The 19,752-nt window shown below is 54.4% G+C and overlaps 1 protein-coding gene across 3 annotated transcripts; it reads left to right on the top strand.

The window, feature by feature from the left end:
* Positions 1–983: 983 nt before the first annotated feature.
* NACA (nascent polypeptide associated complex subunit alpha) lies at positions 984–19,660 on the top strand. 3 transcript variants are annotated; one of them, XM_074979695.1, is made up of 10 exons: positions 988–1,064; positions 3,990–4,061; positions 10,776–10,856; positions 12,322–14,445; positions 16,346–16,431; positions 16,946–17,023; positions 17,306–17,452; positions 17,874–18,002; positions 18,797–18,919; positions 19,533–19,660. In XM_074979695.1, the coding sequence occupies exons 2-10, from the start codon at positions 3,992–3,994 to the stop codon at positions 19,545–19,547; spliced, it is 2,853 nt and encodes a 950-aa protein (XP_074835796.1). In that variant the 5' UTR covers positions 988–1,064; positions 3,990–3,991; the 3' UTR covers positions 19,548–19,660. The 3 variants fall into 3 exon arrangements, with proteins under 3 accessions (XP_074835798.1, XP_074835796.1, XP_074835797.1); XM_074979697.1 differs by lacking the exons at positions 10,776–10,856; positions 12,322–14,445 and having other exon boundaries at positions 984–1,064; XM_074979696.1 differs by lacking the exons at positions 988–1,064; positions 10,776–10,856.
* The last annotated feature ends 92 nt before the right edge of the window (positions 19,661–19,752 follow it).

The raw sequence follows: 19,752 nt of genomic DNA on the forward strand, positions 1-19,752 counted from the left end.
TCAAAAAAAAAAATGGTTCTGATGCACTTCTTCAGGCTTCCCCTTTGTGGCCTGCCCTGGACTCGGGCCACTCAGAGGAATGGATGCATCAGAGAGGTCTCAAAGATAAGTGGTGGACAGATGCTAAAGGTGAGGATTTAAAAGGGTTTAGAATCCAGCATGGATGGGAGTTTAAATGGCCTAGGACAAACTGCTGTCAGATCCAAATTGGACTGATTCCAGGGGTGTTTGCAGCAGTTTAGCTAATTGCATGCAGGGGTGGAGGGGGCGGGAGAGCAAGCGCACAGGTTTGTGCCCAAGGGCAGGAGGTTGTCTGATGTTGCTCAGCTAGGCTCTTTGGAAGATCTGACCTGGTCTGTAGGGCGAGGAGACGCTGCCTTCCTTAATCAGAGATGGTGGGGCAGAAGCGTCCCACAGGCCAGGGCTCCCCCAGCCCTGCAGAGCCTGGTACCCCAACAGGGGCAGTGGGAGATAAGAGGGGTGGGGAGCAGGCAACTCCCCAACACCCTCCTTGAGGGCAGCTGCACCCTGTCCTGGGCAGCTGGAGAGGGAGAGGGGCTGAGACCAGCTCATGGAAGTGGGAGTGGCAGGGCAGGTGGCAGCTCCTGTGGAGCCCTAGCTCTAGGGGAGCCCGTCCTGGCAGAGGAGGGGGGACCATGGAATAGCCCCTGAGAGGGGAGAATATGGGGTCATTTAAAGCAAGGAGTAGCCCTGGAGGTAAATGGGGGACCCCCATTCCTGCTGGGGGGCAGGGAACAGCCCCTGGCTGTGGGAAGTATGGGGGGGTCCTTTAAGTCAGTCAGTATCTCCTGTGGATAAAAGGGGGACCCCTGCACTCCTGCTGGGGGGCTGGGAGGAGGCCCTGTGGGAAAGGGGAGGGAGGAGAAGGGCACAGCCCCTGGTGGATCTCGCTGTCCCAGGGGGAGTGTGTGGAAGAGCCGGGAACAGCTCCTGGGAGGAGGGCGTTGACCCCTGCCCCGGAAGCTCTCGCTCTCCCGGAAGCTGCTCCCTGCTGCCTCAGTCTCTCTTTTTGCGCAGCCATCTTGAATCCGGCTCCCCGCACAGTGAGTCCCGGCGCGTCCATCCGCCCCCATCCGCCCCGTGGCGGGCCCGGCTGGGGGAACGGGGGTGGGAGCCGCTCGCAGTGGAGGGGGGGCGGCCCTTGGGGGGGAACTTGGGGCGGGGGCGGGCCCCGCATGGGAGGACCCCGGGTCCCAGCTATCGCCCGCCGCCAGGCCTCCCTGCGCGGGGAGGGGGCGACGGGTCCTGTGGCCCCTGAGGGGGGCGCTGGAGCCCCCCGGTACCTGGCGGGTCGGGGCGGCTCCTCTCGAGTGGTTCTGTGAGCCGGGGAAGCCCCCAACCCCCGGGGGCTAAATTTAATGTGGGTAAGTGTAAGGTAATGCATGTTGGAAAAAATAACCCAAATTACACGTACTACATGATGGGGTCAAATTTAGCTACGACAGATCAGGAAAGGGATCTTGGAGTTATAGTGGATAGTTCTCTGAAGACATCCACGCAGTGTGCAGTGGCAGTTAGTAAGGCAAATAGGATGTTAGGAATTATTAAAAAAGGGATCGATAATAAGACAAAAGATGTCATACTTCCCCTATATAAAACTATGGTACGCCCACATCTCGAGTACTGCGTGCAGATGTGGTCTCCTCACCTCAAAAAAGATATATTGGCATTAGAAAAAGTTCAGAAAAGGGCGACTAAGATGATTAGGGGCTTGGAAAGGGTCCCATATGGGGAGAGGCTAGAGAGACTGGGACTTTTCAGTTTGGAAAAAAGGCGATTGAGGGGCGATATGATAGAGGTATATAAAATCATGAATGGTGTGGAGAAAGTGAATATAGAAAAATTATTTACCTTTTCCCATAATACAAGAACTAGGGGACACCAAATGAAATTGATGGGTAGTAGGTTCAAAACTAATAAAAGGAAATTTTTCTTCACACAGCGCACAGTCAACCTGTGGAACTCCTTGTCTGAGGAGGCTGTGAAGGCCAGGACTCTATTAGGGTTTAAAAAAGAGCTTGATAAATTTTTGCAGGTTAGGTCCATAAATGGCTATTAGCCAGGGATAAAGTATGGTGCCCTGGCCTTCATAACAAGGGCAGGAGATGGATGGCAGGAGATAAATCACTTGATCATTGTCTTCTGTTCTCCTTCTCTGGGACACCTGGCATTGGCCACCGTCGGCAGATGGGATGCTGGGCTTGATGGACCTTTGGTCTGACCCAGTATGGCCGTTCTTATGTTCTTATGGGTCCCGGGGGGCAGACGGGGTGTCTCCCCCAAGTGGATGTTGGGGTAAGTGAAAGCCCCCCCGGGCAGTTTAAAGAGGTCTGTCCTCTACCTAAGGGAACACGAACGTGCAGGACGTTGTAGTGATTTGGTGGAGGCCATGTGTGTTGTCTCCCCCAAGGTGGATCTGGGGGTCAGTGGAAGCCCCCAGGTGGGAGGTAGGGAGTGTCTTTCTCCCCAAGGGTGTGTGCGTGGGGGGTAGAATTTGGTGCTGGTTGAGAGGAATGGAAGGGCAAGAGGGCGGTATCTAACAGGTGGGTGAGAGAAGAACGGTGCGTTGTTCCCTTTGGTATTGGAGGGGCGGGGTTCATGCCTCACTCATACCCTCTTCTGGCATGGGTCTCACAGAGTGTGGGGGCCAGCCGGGCCCTGCGTCCCCTTCTAAAGTCAGATGTGATTCTCCTTCAGCAGGTAAAATGGCATGGTTTATTAGGCATGGGGTTACAGTGTAGCACAGACTTATCAGCACAGAAACCAGAAGCTGTCAGTATAATCCATCTTGGGGAGAGGGGACCCCAAGCTGGGGTCCTGGCCCTCCTTCATCCCTCTCCAGCCAGACCGGACTCCCTTGCTCCACTGCCTTGTTCCAATTCACAGGAGTTCTCTGCTACTGGAAAAACTTTGGGGGTGTGAGGTGTAGGGCCAGCTCTCAAGCACATTCTGGGTTTGTCAGAGCTTCCAGTTTGAAACTTCAAGATTGTCTGGAACCCCACCCCCCACAACTTTACATCCTGGATCTCACCCAGCCCTTTTTCCTGCCCAGGTAGATAAACCAGATCCCAGGTGCTGGACTCAATGTGTGAAGTCTTCTGAGGAGTCTTCCCAAACTGGGGTGCTGGCACTAAAGATTCCAGAGGGTGCTTCTCACCATGCAGGGTTGTTCCACTGCTCTTACCCTAAGTTTCTGGGTGCTGCCATCTCTGTACCTTATTCATCAGACAGGAAGAATTCCACCCTTGATTGTCCCCAGTTCACCATGGTGGCCTCCCAACAAATCACCTCAACTTTCTGTACCTTAAATTTCCCTCTCAGGTGGAGAAGGACTCTCCTCTTTACTCTCACAGTGAGTTGTGAGAGCTGTCAAAAGTGCTATGTCTGTAGATCAAGATTTGTTATCCAGGCTCCTGAGTTTCCCAGGAGCCAGCATACATGTTGCCAGTGTGAGTCATGCCCAAGGTCTGTCTACCTCAGTCTCTCCGAGAGTGGCTGTTACCAGAAACTTGAGGGGAAGGTGTAAGAACCCCACAGCAAACATATGAGGGATATTTAATGCCCCCCTCACCCCACCCAACAGGTATCTTTCTGATAGATTGGCTGAAGCCGTGAAACACAAGGTCATATAATTTTATTTAACTATGTTAGCATTGACTGTAACCCTGTATATTCTCAATATGCTTGCTTGCTGGAAATAGGAAATGCTGTGACGCTAAAGGTTTGATAATGGGAAAGACTATTTAGTTGCAATTTTATGGTGAAATAATAATAATAAAAAACTTGTTTATAAAAAGTTTTATGGCACTTCCTTTTTTATAACCACTCAAATGTGCATCTGTTTGGCTTTCCTGATTGAGGGAGAGAGGGTGACTGTGCATATCTTGCAGGCTTTTTGTAGCTCCTCAGAGCCCAAAGAACTGGATCTTTCCCTAATGGTGGATTCTGTTTTTCTTTCTTGCTCTCAGAAATGCCTGGTGAAGCAACAGAAACTGTCCCGGCCACAGAGCAGGAACTGCCACAGCCTCAGGCTGAGACAGGTTAGTGTTGCTTTGCTTTATTAGACACCATCTGAAAGGAGCCCAGGACTCATCCAAAGTAGCCTTCAGGAGCAGGTGAAGCTAGTTCGTGGGGAGGGAGAACAAGAATGTTATGGCCTTTGGTGATGGAGTCGAGTGTGTGAGAGAGAGAGAGAGAGAGAGAGTCAGTCTGGATGTATAGGGGACAAGCTGAGGAGCTCACAGTGGGTAAGGATGACCCCCTGCTGTCTGTAACTTAAGTTGGCAGGTAAAACCTCTGTCCCTGAACGAAGAGTAGGGAGGAGCCAACCTGGGTTTTGAATGGGAGGCAGCAGTTGGAAGGTGGGACTAGAGGTGGAATGAGCTAGCCTGTGCTGAGAGGAGGCTAGATCCCAGATGGCGCACCGCTCAGGCTCCTCTCCCAAAGATATATTGGAATGACTGACTCTGCCTGCTGTACTGACACCTCTGCACTGCTCTGTGTCTCTGTCAACTAATAAACTTCCTGTTTCACCTGCGGAGTGAGAGTCACTCCTGCCCGTGGAAGGGGTGCAGAGCTTGGGGACCCTGAATCCCATTGCAGCTGGTGGCAGTGGTGGGATGCACAGCACCCACAGGTGGCCTTTCAGCAGTGACTGATTGTGCCCAATAGAAGGAAGGGGACTCACAAGAGCCAGAAGTGCTGGAGGCAAAACAAAGCGGTTTCTAGGAGTCGTGGGGCGCTGCACCCCGGGGAACAGCAGGGCGATGGATTAACACCTGACTTCTGAAGGCAGACCTTGTGGGGCTGTGCAAAGGCAAGGGCCTGACCGTGGGGAAGGCAACCAAGGCCCAGGTGATTGCCTGGCTGGAAGAGAATAACCGATTCAGGGATCTGGATCCTGTCCCAGCAGAAAGTAGCCAGTCATGTCCTGGGAACATTTTGGATTCTCAGGCAGGAAGTGGGGCTGGACTCTGCCAGCCATGGTGCCCACCAAGTCGCACTCCACCAGCAGTGGTCCATCCTGGGCGGAGTCCCCCATGACAGAGCTGTTATAGCTGGAGATCAAGGTGCGATTAAAGGAACTGGAAGACCAGGAGAGACAGCGCCAGGACCGGGAGAGACAGCGGGAGCTCGAGCGCCAGGAACGAGACAGACAGCGGGAGCACGAGTGGACCATGGCAGAGATGAGACGCAAAGAGGCCTGGGCTGCAGTGAATGGGGAGAGGGCTAGGAGGCCTGGGACAAGCAGTCACTTGGAGTTGCATGTGCTGGCCCAGTGTAAGGACGTGGGAGACTTGGATGGGTTTTGAGCAAGTCTGAGTGGCACCAGGTCCCCCAAGCTGAATGGCTCTTCCAGCTCACCCCTTTGCTGGATCAGAAGGCCCCAGCGGTGCTCAACCAGCTCGAGAGGCTGGGGACTACGAACAGGTCAAACAAGCCCTGCTGCATAAATTCACGCTGACCCCTGAGACGTACAGATAGAAGTTCCAGGAGGCGCAGAAGAGGGCAGAGGAGACCTATGTAGACCTGGCCTCCCACCTGATGCAATACCACCGTAAGTGGGCGTTCGGGATGGGAGCCCAGACCATGGAGGACCTGGCTCAGTTGATGGTCCTGGAATGGTTCTGTGGAGTGTGCCCACCTGACCTGAGGGTGTGGCTCGAGGACTGGAAGCCAGAGGACTCATACAGTGCAGGGAAGCTGGCTGATGAGTTCACAAACAGCCGGGCCAGGTTTGAAAGGGGGTCCCAGAGGGACACGGTTCCTGGCTGTATGACAGAGGGGATCACCTATGGGGCGAGCCCAGGAAATGGGCCAGCCATCTGCCCCCCCCAGAGGGCCAGCCAGGGCCTGGATGGAGCAGCTGGCCCGAGGGACACGAGGAGACCTGAGCTGTTGTTCCTGTGGGCAGAAAGGGCATAGGCAGGCCCCGTGCCCCAAGTTCCTAAAGAGGTTGAGCAGGCCAGGGCTCATGGGGTCAGCTGGATGGAGTCCCAGAGGCCGGAGGAGCTGGCTGTCCAGGCAGGTGGGGCTGACGGGGTGTCGTCAGCTTGGGAAGAGCTGGCACCACAGACCGGCTCTTTCGGGGGCCCAGATGCACAGGACTCAGTTTACAGAGTGAGGACAGGGCTGCTTCTGCAGAGCGAGTGTCCCATACCCCTGTAGGTGAGTGGGAGGAAGGCCATGCCCAATGCAAAGGTGCACCTGAAATGGCCCCTCTTACTCAGACACTGGGCTGGGCACCATGCTCATGCAGGTGAACGGCAAGGGGAAGAGACACCACATGGTGTACCTGAGCAAGAAGCTGCTGCCCCAGGAGCAGAACTATGCGGCCATAGAGAAGGAATGTGTGGGCTCTGGGGAAGCTGCAGCTGTGCCTGTTTGGATGGCGCTTCAGTGTGTGCATTGATGACTCACTCCTGGCCTGGCTGTATCACATGAAAGGGGCCAGTGACAAGCTTCTGTGGTGGAGCCTGCTCCTGCAGGACTATGACATGGAGGTGGTCCGTGCCAAGGGGAACAACACTATCATAGCTGATGCCCTGTCATTCAGGGAGGGCCCCAAACTTCCCCAGGTCTCTGGCTAAGTGACCCTGCTCAGTTTGGTCTGAAAGAGGGGAGAGCTGTCATGGAGTGGGGGTGGGGGTGTGTGAGTCAGACTGGATGTGTACAGGACAGGCTGAGCAGCTCACAATGGCTAAGGATGATCCCCTGCTGTCTGTAACCTAAGTTGACAGGTAAAACCTCTCTCTGAACACAGAACAGAAAGGAGTTGAGCTGGGTTTTGAGTTTTAAATGGGTGGCGTCAGTTGGAAGGTGGGACTAGAGTTGGAAGGAGCTAGCCTGTGCTGAGGGGAGGGCTAGACTGCAACTGGGGCACCCATCAGCCTCCTCTCTCCAAGATGGATTGGAATGACTGACTCTGCCTGCTGTAGTGACATCTCTGCACTGCTCTGTGTCTCTGTCGACTAATAAACTTCCTGTTTTACCTGCTGAGCGAGAGTCAGTCCTGCCAGTGGGTGGGGTCCAGAGCTTGGGGACCCCTGAGCCCCATTACAAGTGGCTTTTTGGAAGTCTAGTTAAAAGCCTTGAAGAGGGAAGGTTGAGCAGTTCTCATTTGACTGGGTTTCTCTTGCTCAAATGGTTGAGTTAACGGGGCTCTTTGACTGGACATGGTGGTAGCATGTTTGAAGGGCAGTGAGGGAGTCGGTCGGTCCTGCTGTCCCACTGTACAGCCAAGGCTTTGGCAGCATGTGATGTGCAGAAATACTAACTGCAGACCCCCAACCTGCTTTCATTTAACTAGTGTTCTGACTTGCTGGGGTTCCTAAGTGAAATGCAAGTCTGGGTGTCTTTACTTCTCTAACCAGTGCTGGATGTTGGGTTCATTGTTCTTGGTCCTTTTCTCTTTTTCTTAACCACACCTTGTCTGGCTGCCTGCTGTTGCACAAGACAGAACTGTTTGTCCCACAGCCTCTCCACATGACTGGGTGTTTCTCACTCAACCAGCTCAATAGGTGTTTTGTGGTAGCAGTGATACTGGTTATTAAATCCAAAAAGCAGTCCAGTAGCACTTAAAGACTAACAAAATAATTTATTAGGTGATGAGCTTTCGTGGGACAGAGCCACTTCTCCAGATCACAGCCACACCAGAACAGACTCAATATTTAAGGCACAGAGAACCAAAAATAGTAATCAAGGTTGACAAATCAAAAAATATTATCAAGGTGAGCAAATCAGAGAATAGAGGGGCAGAAGGGATAGGGGGAGTCAGAATTAGATTAAGCCAAGTATGCAAAAGAGCCCCTGTAGTGACCTAGAAAATATATGGTAACATTCAGAGTTGAACAAAGCATTCCCTGTGTAGCTGGCTCTGTGTCATGCAGTCTAGGGTGGAGTCACAGAAGCCTATTTGGTGCCCTGTGAGCCCTTGTGGCTGCTGAGGAGAGATGCAGCTGCTGCGCAGCGGATTAGGAGAGCACCCACAGCCGGGATTTTGTTTCTGTTGGTGGTGCACATTTGCACATGCCTCAGTGCACAAAATTTTTTTCCACACATGGATTGGAAAAAAATCCATATGTGGATGGAACAGATTAAAGGGAATGTTGCTTGGTACATTTGGTAAAATGCTGATTCCCTCTCTTGGGGAATATCGTCAGCTTCTGTCACAGGTACTGCTGCTGCAGGTAATACCAGATGAAGCACATTAGAGAAATCTTAATTTTTTTCCATTTGTTTTCTTTGTGAACTTTGCATACAGTCAGTTTTGTTTTTTCCCCTGTGTGCTCTGTTTCCTCTATTTCATGTATGGGTCTTTCACAAAACAACCAGGGCACAAGGGTCGGGTGAGGGGAACTTTTTAAACCCATAGGAAAATGTAGGATTCTAAGGCACGTATAGGGCCTGAGATTTCTTTTAACTCCTTGAAACTGGCGAGATTTGAAGATACAGATTTTCTTCAATGGTGTGGCTGAAAGCGGAGGCAGGGAGCCACATGATGCTTTGTGACGCCAGCCAGAAAGTTACTTCAGAGTTTGGCAGTCAGCAGGCGTGCTGATGCGTGTGCTATGAGAATGCCTGACTGCCCTCTTGGAGGTAGAGTGGAACTGAGCATTGGTGCAGCTTTAATAAACCCAGGAGAACCCTGTTTGTATTTTGCAGTGTGTGAATTTAATAATTTAGATTTTCAAACCCCCTGTATCTTGTGATTTTTTTTTGCTCATTTCTCTTGGAGCTTTCCTGGGTGCTGTGATCCACTTTAGCAAAGAGAATGGTCTCGTTTAGTGTGGTTCTGCTGGGAGGGTCAGGGACCCTGCGTGACTGCGGGACTGGGCGTGATGCATGGGGGAAGCCGCACAGTGCACCACTGACAACGGGGATGAATTCTGCCTCAGGGATGCATAAGTTTGACTTGGGGACAACTAGACAAATTGGGATCATCTGATCAAGTGCAGTGGGAGGAAAAGCCTCCAAGGATATAGCCCACTTTTTCCACCATTGTTAGTTCTTCTCATCTCTTGGGTGTCTTACCATGCCATGGAGTTGCAACGGTTGGTGGACATTGGTAATAGGTGCAGTGTACTCAACAGCTGATGCTATTGCAGTAACTCCACCAGCCACTGGGGAAGCAAGCCAGGCTCTCCCAGGGTGATACTGGCAGCTGAGCAGACCAGCACAATTGCCACCAAGAGTCCTGAGGTGGCAGGTGAGGGTTCCCGGGCTGAGGCTGCTCTGGAGCCTGCAGGTAGGTCTTGTGTTATTACAGGAGGAAGAGTTACCCACTCTCGACATAAAATATGGATCTGATTCATGCAGTTCACTGGAAATACCAGCTCTGCCTTGAGAGGGCTCCTCTGAGGCCTGGCAGGGCATGAAAGGAGCTGCTGTTTAGAGGCCTCTGATAACTGTGTGTGAATTGTTCTCTGAGAGGGCTTCATTGCTTCTGTTGCCAGTCAAGTGTGTCTCTGTGGGGGTCAGTGTGGACTGTGGAAGGAGCATAAGGCACTGCTGCGCTCTCAAGGCCCAGCAATACAGGGCTTCATTTCCTACCTGCACAGCCACATTACTGTGAGACTTCAGATCGTGACCTTCTTAAACAATTGTTTTCAGCCTCCCTGAAACCCACAGCTCTCCTGATTTGTCAGACGGGCCTGGAGCACGTGGGGTGGGAGGGTGATGTGGGGTGACATTGCAGAGCAATAATGTCTGGCGGGAGTCTCCCAGCATGAGCGGGAAGGTGAGGTGGTTTATCGGGATGAGTGGTTAGCAGCATCCCAAGTGACTGTCCCAGCGATGCAGCCTCTTTCTCTTCCATTCCTGACAGGGTGGTTCAGTGAAAGCTGTAAGCCCTCACTCAACACAGCCCTGGGGTTAGCGCTATGGTGCAGCCAAGCCCTGCATTCTGCACTAGTCAGCATCCTACCTGGGAGAGGACCAGGCCCTCTGGGTTGGAGCCTGGTGACAGACTCTCAAAAGACATTTTCCTGCTGTTCCAAAGCTGCCCAGGAGAACATGAAGCCCTCTGCATCCCAGACACCTGCAGACCACCCCCTTCTCTGCCCTTCAGCTCATCACACAGCCCCCTTTGTTTCTTGCCTTCAGTCTCTCCACTTGGAAGCCAGTGCTGGGGTAACTGGTTTAATGGCCCAAGCAACTCTGCTGTTCTTGTTTTAATAGTGGAGCTCTGGGGCTGCAGGCTGCCCTGCACTGCTTGAGTCACACCCAGTGCCCTGTGTCTTGTGGAATGTCAAGTGGAGCAGGACACCTGTTCTTGCCTGAACCCTCTACAACGTGCCTGCAGCTTTTCAGAACCAGCTCACTCCCACAGGCAGCCTCTTCCCCTTCACTTCGAGAAAGGCTAAGCAGGTTTATCCCCAGTTTAGCCTCACCAGCCTTGTTCTGCCACCCTCGGTCAAAGACCTTGATGGGCTCTCTCCCGCCGATGTTTGGGGTGCACCTGGTGCTCCAGGAACTAAAGGTTATACATCATGAGGACAGATGCTGCGGTTTTTGGCGTGCAGCTCTCCTAGTTCGTCTAGCTCCTGACCGGCAGCACCGGCAGGCTGACTCTGTCTGTCATGGATCTTGCCCGTGCTCCCTGGCCTCGAACTCCGGTCTCCACAGGTGAAAGGTGAGCAGCACTGTTCTCCCGAGGCTGGTTTGTCTTGGAAAGGGAGTAGAACCTTTCTGCTTGCAGCCCTTGCTAGGTGGAAGGACTTGTCCATAATAACCTTTTGCTTTTGCTTGTTTAGCTCCTGCTGTCCCTGCCCCTCCTGCCAGTGCTGCTTCAGCACCCGCAGCTGCTGTTTCTGAGCCTCTGGTTCAAGCGTCAGGTATTCCAAGCTCCTGTTCCTGCCCTGTGTGTCATTAACAGTGTTTGCTGTGCTGGGTAGTTCCATTAATAAACGTGTGTTGTAGAGAGTGTGGTGGGCCATGCAAAGCAGGAGCCTGAGAGAGCTAGGACTCCTGGGTTGTCCCAGCTCTAGCATTGACTCTGCGTGTGAGTTGCCCCACTGCTGTGTGCCTCATCTTGCTTATGTGTAAAAGAAAATCTGCGTTCCAGAAGCATTCAAGGTCTTCATTTGCATGTTTGTAAAGCACTGTGGACGGATGAGGCTAGGGAAGGAGGGAGTGTTTGCTCCAAGCTGTGGGGACTCCTTTCCAGGACAGGGTGCGTGCAAGAGACTGGTGCATTGGGGCAATGAACCTGTGATGTTTCCTTCTTGTTCTTAGGCCTCCCAAATGCTAGGAGACAAACTGTGCTGACTAGTCCTGAGTGTGGCATGCCTGTGCTCTGCCCAGCTTGCCAGGAGCCTGAGGGCTGAGCTTAACCTACCTAAAGGAGCGGTTTGCAGCCAGCTTCTCTAGTATGGAGGTGCACCCAAAGCCTAGCACGTGATCCTGCCCTGTTTGGATCCAGGTGGAGCCCTGCATGCTGGCGCCTGCCACCTGCAGACAACGCCTTTGGGTTAGCTGAGGGAACTGAGCTTTGCAAGACTCTGACACACACCCACACATGTGTGTCACTTACCTCAGAGTCCCTTTGAGACACAGACTGATGCTTGTACCGGTCTGCTGGGACAGCAGCCTCCATGAAAGGGAGAGGGGAGATACCAAGAGCCAGGAAACTAAGATGAAGCAGAGTTCTTCCCCAATGTGCTCCTGACACATGCAGGCTGCAGGAGGCAGCCAGCACTCTGGGCTTGGGGGAGTGCCCCAGAGGGGTAGAGTTGGGATGGAGCTGGGCATGCGGGCAAGATTAGCCAGGAGAACTTTCCCATAAGGGTGGGGTGTTGTGTGGTGTCTCCTGGAGGGGGGAGTGTGACGCGTGTGGAGAGCTCTTTGAGGCCCAGGCCACGCTACGCAACCTGTGTTGTGCAGGGTCAGCTGCGTGTGTAATGTAGCTGGAGTCGACACACTTAGATCTGTCTGCTGCAGTGTCTTCGCTGTGGTGAGTCGATGGCAGAGGCTCTCCTCTCACCTCTGCCCATTCTGGTGGGGTACCGGGGTCGACAGGAGAGTGCTCAAAGGGCGATTTACCACGTCTGTGCTAGACATGGTAAGTGGACCCCCACTGGGTCGATCGCTGCGCATGGCTCCGACGGGTCGTGTAGACCTGCCCAGTGTGAGGGTAAAGTGCCATGGCCTGGCAGCGTTGCAAGGTGGGCGTGGGGTTGCCCAGGTAACGGCCCACATGGGATCGTGCTGGATAACTCACCTTTCTCTGACCCCGTTTTTCTTTCTCGTTGGTTCACTTTGTTTCTCTCTCTCCATCTCTTCATGCTGCTCCTTCCCCAGCACTAGCTCCAGCTCCTGCTACTAACCCTACCCAGCCCTGCTCCCCAGGTGTCCCCCGCAGCCTGGCCGTGTCACCAGAGCAGCCCCCCTCCCTAGCAGTGCCTCCCCCTGCCTCCCCACCAGTGGTACCGGCCGTGGTGCTCCCTACCTTTTCTGCTCCCTCAGAGCTCCCAGCTGCAGCCGTTGGCGTCCCAGTGGCCTTCACCCCTCCCCCTATCCCATCTCCCCCAGCTCTTGAGTCTCCAGCTCATTCTGCCCCTGCAGGCTCACCCACACCTGCTGCTGCTTCCCCTGTTGTTCCAGCGTCCCCTGTGGGCCCGGCACTGGCATCTGTCTGTGTTACTCCAGGCACTTCCCTGGCCCCTCTCAATACCCCTCTGATGGCACCAGCCTCTCCTAGATGCCCATTTTGGACAGCTCCTGTGGCTCCCTTGGCTCCCCTTATTCCTCCTGGAGCCCCAGCCCCTCTTGCTCCTCCTGCAGTCTCACCCACTGCCCCTGTGGCTGCTGCCCCTCCTGTTTCTAGCCCTGTGGCCCAGCCTGCATCCCCAGCCCCTCTTGCTCCTCCAGCTCCCCTAGCCCCTCTCTCATCCCCTGGGGCCCCAGCTTCTCCAGTGGTCCCTGATGCTGCCACTCTGGCCCCAGCCTCTTTCCCAGCTTTTCCTGTGGCTCCTGCATCCACCTCCTGCATATCTCCCGAGATCCCCACCTCTGCTCCAGCCCCTTTCTCTCTAAAGACCCCAGCCTGTCCTGCAGCTCCTGCCCTGGTTCTGTCCATGCCCCTTGCCTCTCCCTCAGCTCCTGTCCCCTCAGCTGCTACGGCAGTTCCTGCCCCAGCCCCCTCCAGTCCTCCAGAGACCCTGGCCTGCCCACCACCCACTCTCCTTCCCCCAGAGACCCCAGCCTGGCCTGCTGCAGTCCCTTCCATCCCTCCAGTGACCGCAGCTTCTCCCCCAAAGATCCCAGCCTCTCCTACAGCTCCTACCCCAGCTCCCTCCGCGCACCCTGAGGCCCCTGCCACACCCCCAAAGGCTCCAGATTCTACTACCCCCTGTGCCCCAACTCCCTGCCTTCTTCTGGAGCTCCCCTCCTCTCCAACAACCCCATTCTCCCCTCCAAAGACCCTGCCCTCCCCTTCTGCTCCAGCCCCCTCCGCTCCTGAGTGCCCTGCTTCTCCTCCAAGGACCCCAGCCTCCCCCACAGCTGCTGCCCCCGGTCACTCCGTACCCTCAGCTTCTTCTCCAGTCACTCTCCCTTCCCCTGTGGCCTTTACTGCTGCTCCTGCCCCAGCTCACACCCTGCTCCCCAATGCCCTGGCCCCTCTCTCCCCTACAAAGGCCACAGCAGCTCCTGCCCCAGGCCCCTCCACTCCCCTTGTGATTCTTGCCTCTCCACCAGCCCCTCTCCCTTCCCCTTTGGCTCCTGCCTCGGCTGCTCTCCATCGCTTGGGGGCTCCTGTTTCTCCCAGTATCCCACCGGTGCTGATGACTCCTGCATCTCCACCGGCTCCTGGGCCCCCTTCTGAGGCTGCAATTTGTCCCGTGGCTCCTGGCTCCCCCCTACTTCCTCTCACTTGCCCCATGGCCTCTGCTTCAGACCCACTGGCCCCAGGTCCTGGTGCTCCCTCTCTGGCCCCAGCCTCTCCCACTTCCTTGGTTCTGGACACCTCTGACCCTCTGCCTGGTTCAAAGGCAGTAGCTGAGGCTGCTGCTCCTGGTGCTGCTCCCACCACTTCTGCCAAGCTCCTCCTTGCTCCCCAGCAGCCAGCTTCCTCACCTGTTGCTTCCCCTGCTGCTCCCCTGACTCCGGTAAACACCCAAGCCCGGCCTCCGTCCCTGCCCACTTTCCCCACTGAGGAGATAACCCCCTGCCCCCAGCTTCCTAACCCACCACCACCTTCCTCCTCGTCTGGTCCAGCTAGACCCCCTGCCCCTGTCTCTACTGCTGCTGCCATCGAGGATGAAGACGAGCTGCCGCCTCTCATCCCTCCCGAGGGGCCTGCTGGGGAACTGCCTTTGCAGCCGATCCTGGTGGACCTCTCCTCTCCCAGACCTGCTGTGGCCCCTGCTGAGGCCCCAGCTCCTCTTCCTCCAGCCAAGCCACCTGTGCTGAAGAATGATAAGGGTATTTGCCGCCTCGGTTTGCTGTGTGCATGGAGTGTCAGCGGCTGCCCACCGAGTACTAACCCTGTGGAGACCATCGGATATCGATGCCTGACCCTCACTTGTGCTTGGTTTGGTAGCCTAAAAATGTAGCATTTACAAGCCGTGCTCATGGCTGTGTATTGAAGTCAAAGTAACCCTTTGCTGTGCCGCCGGCTGCCTGGTGAGCGCTGGCCAGGGTAGAGCCTCTTCTACCTGGCACCCAGAACGGGGCTGCTTGCTGCTGGGTCTCGTGCAGTTAACGTCTTTAACAGAAGGGTCTCGGACGCACACTGAGCCTGGGGCGGACTTGCCGATGGGGTGTGGAACTCTGTTGCATCTGGGCCAGCATCACCAGACGTGCACGGGGCTTGAAAGCCCAGTCGGAGCCTCCCGCTTGGAGGTTTGTCCAACATCTGTTGTGTATTGAATCCATTCCTCCTGTTTGCTTCTTAGCAGTCTTGTGGGGATCTAGGTTAGCTCAAAGATCACCAGAGGATCCAGGGTTAAGTGTTGTCTCTTTCAGTCTGTCTGTGGGCTGCTTGTGTTGGGCAGATGCTCATGGTTCTGGTTAGGTTTAGCATCCCTGCTGGTGCATCTGTGGCTACCCTGTTACTTCCGTGGAAGCTCGTTTGGTGTTAAAATGGGTTTCTGTGACAGGTTCTTGGTGGTGGTGGCGGCCTGGCCCCCAAGGGTCAGCCTGTGAGTCTGGCTAGTCACCAACACAAGCGTCTGCTCCTAGCAAGACTGTGGCATACAGAAATCTTTGACGTGGCTGGGAATGTGGCTTGGCAGGCCTTAGTTTCTGAGCTGGACGTCAATTGTGGCACAGATGGATTCTGCTTCTTCACTCCTGCACGGTCAGGCACGTTCCGTGCACCAGCTTGTCTGGGCTTGCAAGCTAACTACACCCACTGCAGTGGAGACATGCATGAACTGGCAGCAGTCATTTGAGTCGTACCGAACCCTGGCAGTTTCTAGGCGGTGGCAGAGATGCACGTTTCAGCATCCATGAAATGCTCCTTCCTGTGAAGGGCTCTTGGTGTCATTGTTGTACCATCCCCTTTAAGAGCCCAAGGTAGGTCTGGCTTTGTGTGAAGAAGCCATGCAACCTAGCGAGCTCAGGTGGCTTGTATCATGTTGCCCTGCCCTTGGGTTGAGCAACTACAATCTTCTGCTTTGCTGTCACGTAAACAGTTTGAAGAGGCACTAACTGAGCATTGGTTTTTGTGCCCCTGCCCTTCCCATGGGTCTGTAATGACACAAGTTGTGCCTTTCTGACTCGCTGGCCACTTGTTGAGCCTTGTTTGAAACGTGTTTATCGTGCCCCTAAAGAGGACAAAATATCAATACCCCTCCTGTTAAAGCATCCTCCCTTCCCTCTCCAAAATCCAGTGGCAGCTGCATAGTCCGTGCCTGTAAACCCGAAGGCCTCATAGAATCCAGGATCTGATCCACTCTAGCCTAATTGTGAAGGAGGGTAGGGACCCTGGCCTGGCCAGTCTTGAGTACTAGGCTTCTGTCTGCTGCTGCACAAAGCTTTTCCCCCAGCATCTCAGAGCACTGAATTGCCAACGTGTTGGTTGCTGTCTGTGTTGTCTTTGGAGGTGTGGTGGTTCCTTTGTTACCCAGGAGGGACCACTGTGGGGAGAATCCCTCCTGTGCCAGGGCTCACATTACGTTCATTGGTGGTGATCATGTTGGTGTGAACTGGGGCCTGCAGCACGTTCAACCCTTTGGTCTGACGAGGGTTGACCAATCTTGTGGCAGAGGCTTTGTCAGAACTGGTCAGTTTCTTTGGCCCCTTTCATTTCCACTGGATTTGCCTGCTACTCCTCACAGAGGCCCACACTGCAAAACAAGCTGCCTGTGTGTTTCCACAGGGTCCGGCACAGAATCCGACAGTGACGAATCGGTACCAGAACTCGAAGAACAAGATTCTACACAGGCCACCACACAGCAGGCACAGGTAAGGGGTCCACGCTCAGCAGCCTGTGCAGCTCCCTGTGTGCGGCGGGGGTGAGTTGCAGGATCTCTGGTTTCTGGACATGAGAACCTTTCCTCTCCATGCTGTGTAGGGCTGGGAGCTGTACATTGACTCACTGGGCCCAAGCAGTCACTTGAGGTGGATGTGAACAGGCATCTGTCACTCTTACTCACAGGTTAGGGGAGGGCCTGAGGGAAATCCAAATCCTTTCATCCTTCCAGAGGTGGTTCCTCCCAGTCTTGTCCCAGCTCACTTACCCCACTCTGGATGTTGGCCATTGGAGAGTCTCGAGGCACACACCGCGCTGTTCTGTCCCTCCCTCCGGCATACAGTGAGATGGCTGGGCCCCTCTTACAGTGCATGTGGTGCAGGCTGAGTCCTGAACTCTGCACCCCAAGCTGGCAGAGTTATCAGCTCAGCTGCTCCCCCTGCTGGGGATTCTGGAGGCCTCTTCCCCAGGATTTCCTAAGGTCCCACCTGTTTTCTCTGCCTGCAGCTTGCTGCAGCGGCTGAAATAGATGAAGAACCCGTTAGCAAAGCAAAACAGAGCCGGAGTGAAAAGAAAGCACGAAAGGTAAGAGAAGATGGCCAGTGTGGAGTCAGCCAGCACAGCTGGGAGGAGAAATGGCCTGGCACTAGCGTTTATATGCATTGGGCTGCCTCAGTTTAGACCAGCTGGTGGCAGAGCTGGGACTGAACCCTGACTCCCAGTTCTCTCCATGCTGCCTCTGGGTAGGGGTCTTCTCTGCAGCAGGAACCTCCGGTTTTTCTGTGGGATGTCCTGTGCCGATGGGCTAGCTATGCCTTTGTCTCGACTGTCTTGAGTTATTCCTCTTCCGTCCCCTTTGCTTTTAAGGCAATGTCCAAACTCGGCCTTCGCCAGGTCACAGGTGTAACCCGAGTCACGATCCGGAAATCCAAGAACATCCTCTTTGTCATCACGAAGCCAGACGTATACAAAAGCCCAGCGTCGGACACCTACATTGTCTTTGGCGAGGCCAAGGTGAACTGACCCTGCTCGTAATGGACAGGGATGGTTTCCGACGGCCCTTTCCGTCTCTTCTCACAGCGGCACAGGGGGCTCAGCCAGACCTGGGGGGGTGGGTGGGGGTTGCCATTCTGTGGCATCTCACTTCAGACAGAACTGTGCCTAGATAACCGCTTCCCTGCTGCCGTGTGTGTGGTGAGAGGTGGGTGGGCTTTGAATCCTCTCTGCAACCTGGTTTCTCACCTCGACTGCACAGCAGATAGCAACAGAGCCATGGTTGTGTTTGCACTGCCACAGGAGCAAGCAGCGCAGCTGGGGCTGACTCTTAAGGTCTCAGATGTCTGAGCCACCAACTCCGGGTGTCTCTCGGGGCTGGTTTGAAGTGGCGGCTCCATCTCCAGCACCTCATTCCGCTCTGTGCTTCTCCCCACTCCAGATTGAAGATCTGTCGCAGCAGGCACAGCTGGCAGCCGCCGAGAAATTCAAAGTGCAAGGAGAAGCCGTCTCAAACATTCAGGAAAACACACAGACTCCCACCGTACAGGAGGAGAGCGAAGAAGAGGAGGTACGTTGTGTCCAGCGCCCGGTCACATCGTCTGGGAGGCTGAGATGGAAGGCTGTAGCCAGGGCAATTCAGATGAAGGGATCTGGTAGTAATGTGCAAGTGTGGTTCCTAGGCCTCTTGCCCACCCTAGTGTTCCCCTCTTGACAGGTATCCAGTGTCCTGGTGTGGAGCAAATTGCAGGGTTCCCTGCCCACTTCAAACAAACCAGCATACCAGCTGATCCTCCCTTTGGGGGGCCTGGCAGAGCACAGGCCCCCAACGTTTACTGTCCTTCCCCGCTGTGGAGCAGGCACATCTTGTTAGCACTGGCTGCTGCGGTTCCTGGTGTCCTGCTCTGTTGGACTGTGCTGTCTCCCCATTGTATACGCCTTCACAGCATCTTAGCTGGTTTCCCCCTGTAGCTCTGTGCTGGAGAGGCTGAGATGTGGTGCCTGGGGATTCCCTGTCCCTTCCTGCACCTTCCAGCTCTAATGGTAGAATGAAGAAAGTTGCCCAGAGTGCTGGTCATCCCAGAATCCCCTCCTGCCAGGCTGTCTGTATCTTCCTTTGGAAGTGGCTGGTGCTGACCACTGCCAGGGGAATGGGCACCACGCCAGATCGGAGCAGATCCAGCCTACTAATACCTGTGCTCCCTGGAAACAGCCATTTCCACAGTCAGCAAGCAGTGAAATCAGATAATGGCGGCTGCTGCTGCTGCTGGGGTTGAACTGAGGCTTGCCCCAGTGGGATGGGGCCATTTACCTGCAGGGCCCAGATATCGATGCTGGGAGACAGTCTGGTCTCTTCTCGCTAAGGTTGACGAGACTGGCGTTGAGGTGAAGGACATCGAGCTGGTCATGTCCCAGGCAAACGTGTCCCGGGCGAAGGCTGTCCGTGCACTGAAGAACAACAGTAACGATATTGTAAACGCCATTATGGTGAGTGGCTCCTGGAGCACAGTTCCCAGCCAGCTAAACAAACTCAAAGCTTGGGGAGCAGAAGTTAGTGAGGAGTGACTCCTCCCTGGATGGGAAGGCCAGGCCTGGTCCATTCACTGCTGGTGGGGGTCAGGGAGGAAGCTTCATGATCAGTTACCATGAGGGCATATCCCTACTTTCACCCCCTCCTTTCTTCACAACTCTCTTCACCCTCTCTGCATCATTCTGGTAGTTCTCACTGTGCATCAGCATCGTCCATTGGGAGGGGTGGGGAATAAGAGACCCAGTGGCACAAGAGCAGCTCAGGTCTGTGTAGTTGTGTAAATAATTATCTGGGGAGTAGGTGAGCCCATGCCTCTGTCCTCTCACACCCCTGCATGTGTTCAAGCAAGATACTACACAGCTGTTTGTTCTCATAGCAGCCTTCCCCAAGGCCACTTGGCCCTGCTTGGTGGATAAACAGTCTGATATTCAGGCTGCTATGTTGTTTCTGCCTTGGCATGCTGGAGGGGGCTGGAGTGCAGAGCTTTGTGAAGTCTCTGGGAAATTTCAGACTCTCTCCGTGGGATAGTTTCTAACCTTTCCCTCTCTTTCTCTGTCGCTTGCTCTCTAGGAATTGACGATGTAGCTGTCAGAAGGGAGGAACCTTTTGGTTTTTCGGAGAAGAGTAAAATGCGGCTAAATTTAACATTTGTACTATTTCTATCAGTAAATAAAACTTGTGGCTTATTGTCGGTGAAATCTTTTATTTTTCATTTTGGTTTTGGTTTTCGACGAGGTTACAAGGAGGTGGAATCCCTGCTCACAGATAAAATCTCAGCCCTGACACTGGC

Source organism: Carettochelys insculpta, chromosome 29, assembly GCF_033958435.1.
Source record: "Carettochelys insculpta isolate YL-2023 chromosome 29, ASM3395843v1, whole genome shotgun sequence".
In the NCBI taxonomy this organism is placed as follows: Eukaryota; Metazoa; Chordata; order Testudines; family Carettochelyidae; genus Carettochelys; species Carettochelys insculpta.

Excerpts from the sequence above, each read along its gene's own strand:
- NACA (XM_074979695.1), top strand. The coding sequence starts at position 3,992 with ATGCCTGGTGAAGCAACAGAAACTGTCCCGGCCACAGAGCAGGAACTG. Across the intron at positions 16,432-16,945 it reads CCACCACACAGCAGGCACAG|CTTGCTGCAGCGGCTGAAAT; the intron begins GTAAGGGGTCCA and ends CTCTGCCTGCAG. Across the intron at positions 17,024-17,305 it reads GTGAAAAGAAAGCACGAAAG|GCAATGTCCAAACTCGGCCT; the intron begins GTAAGAGAAGAT and ends TTTGCTTTTAAG.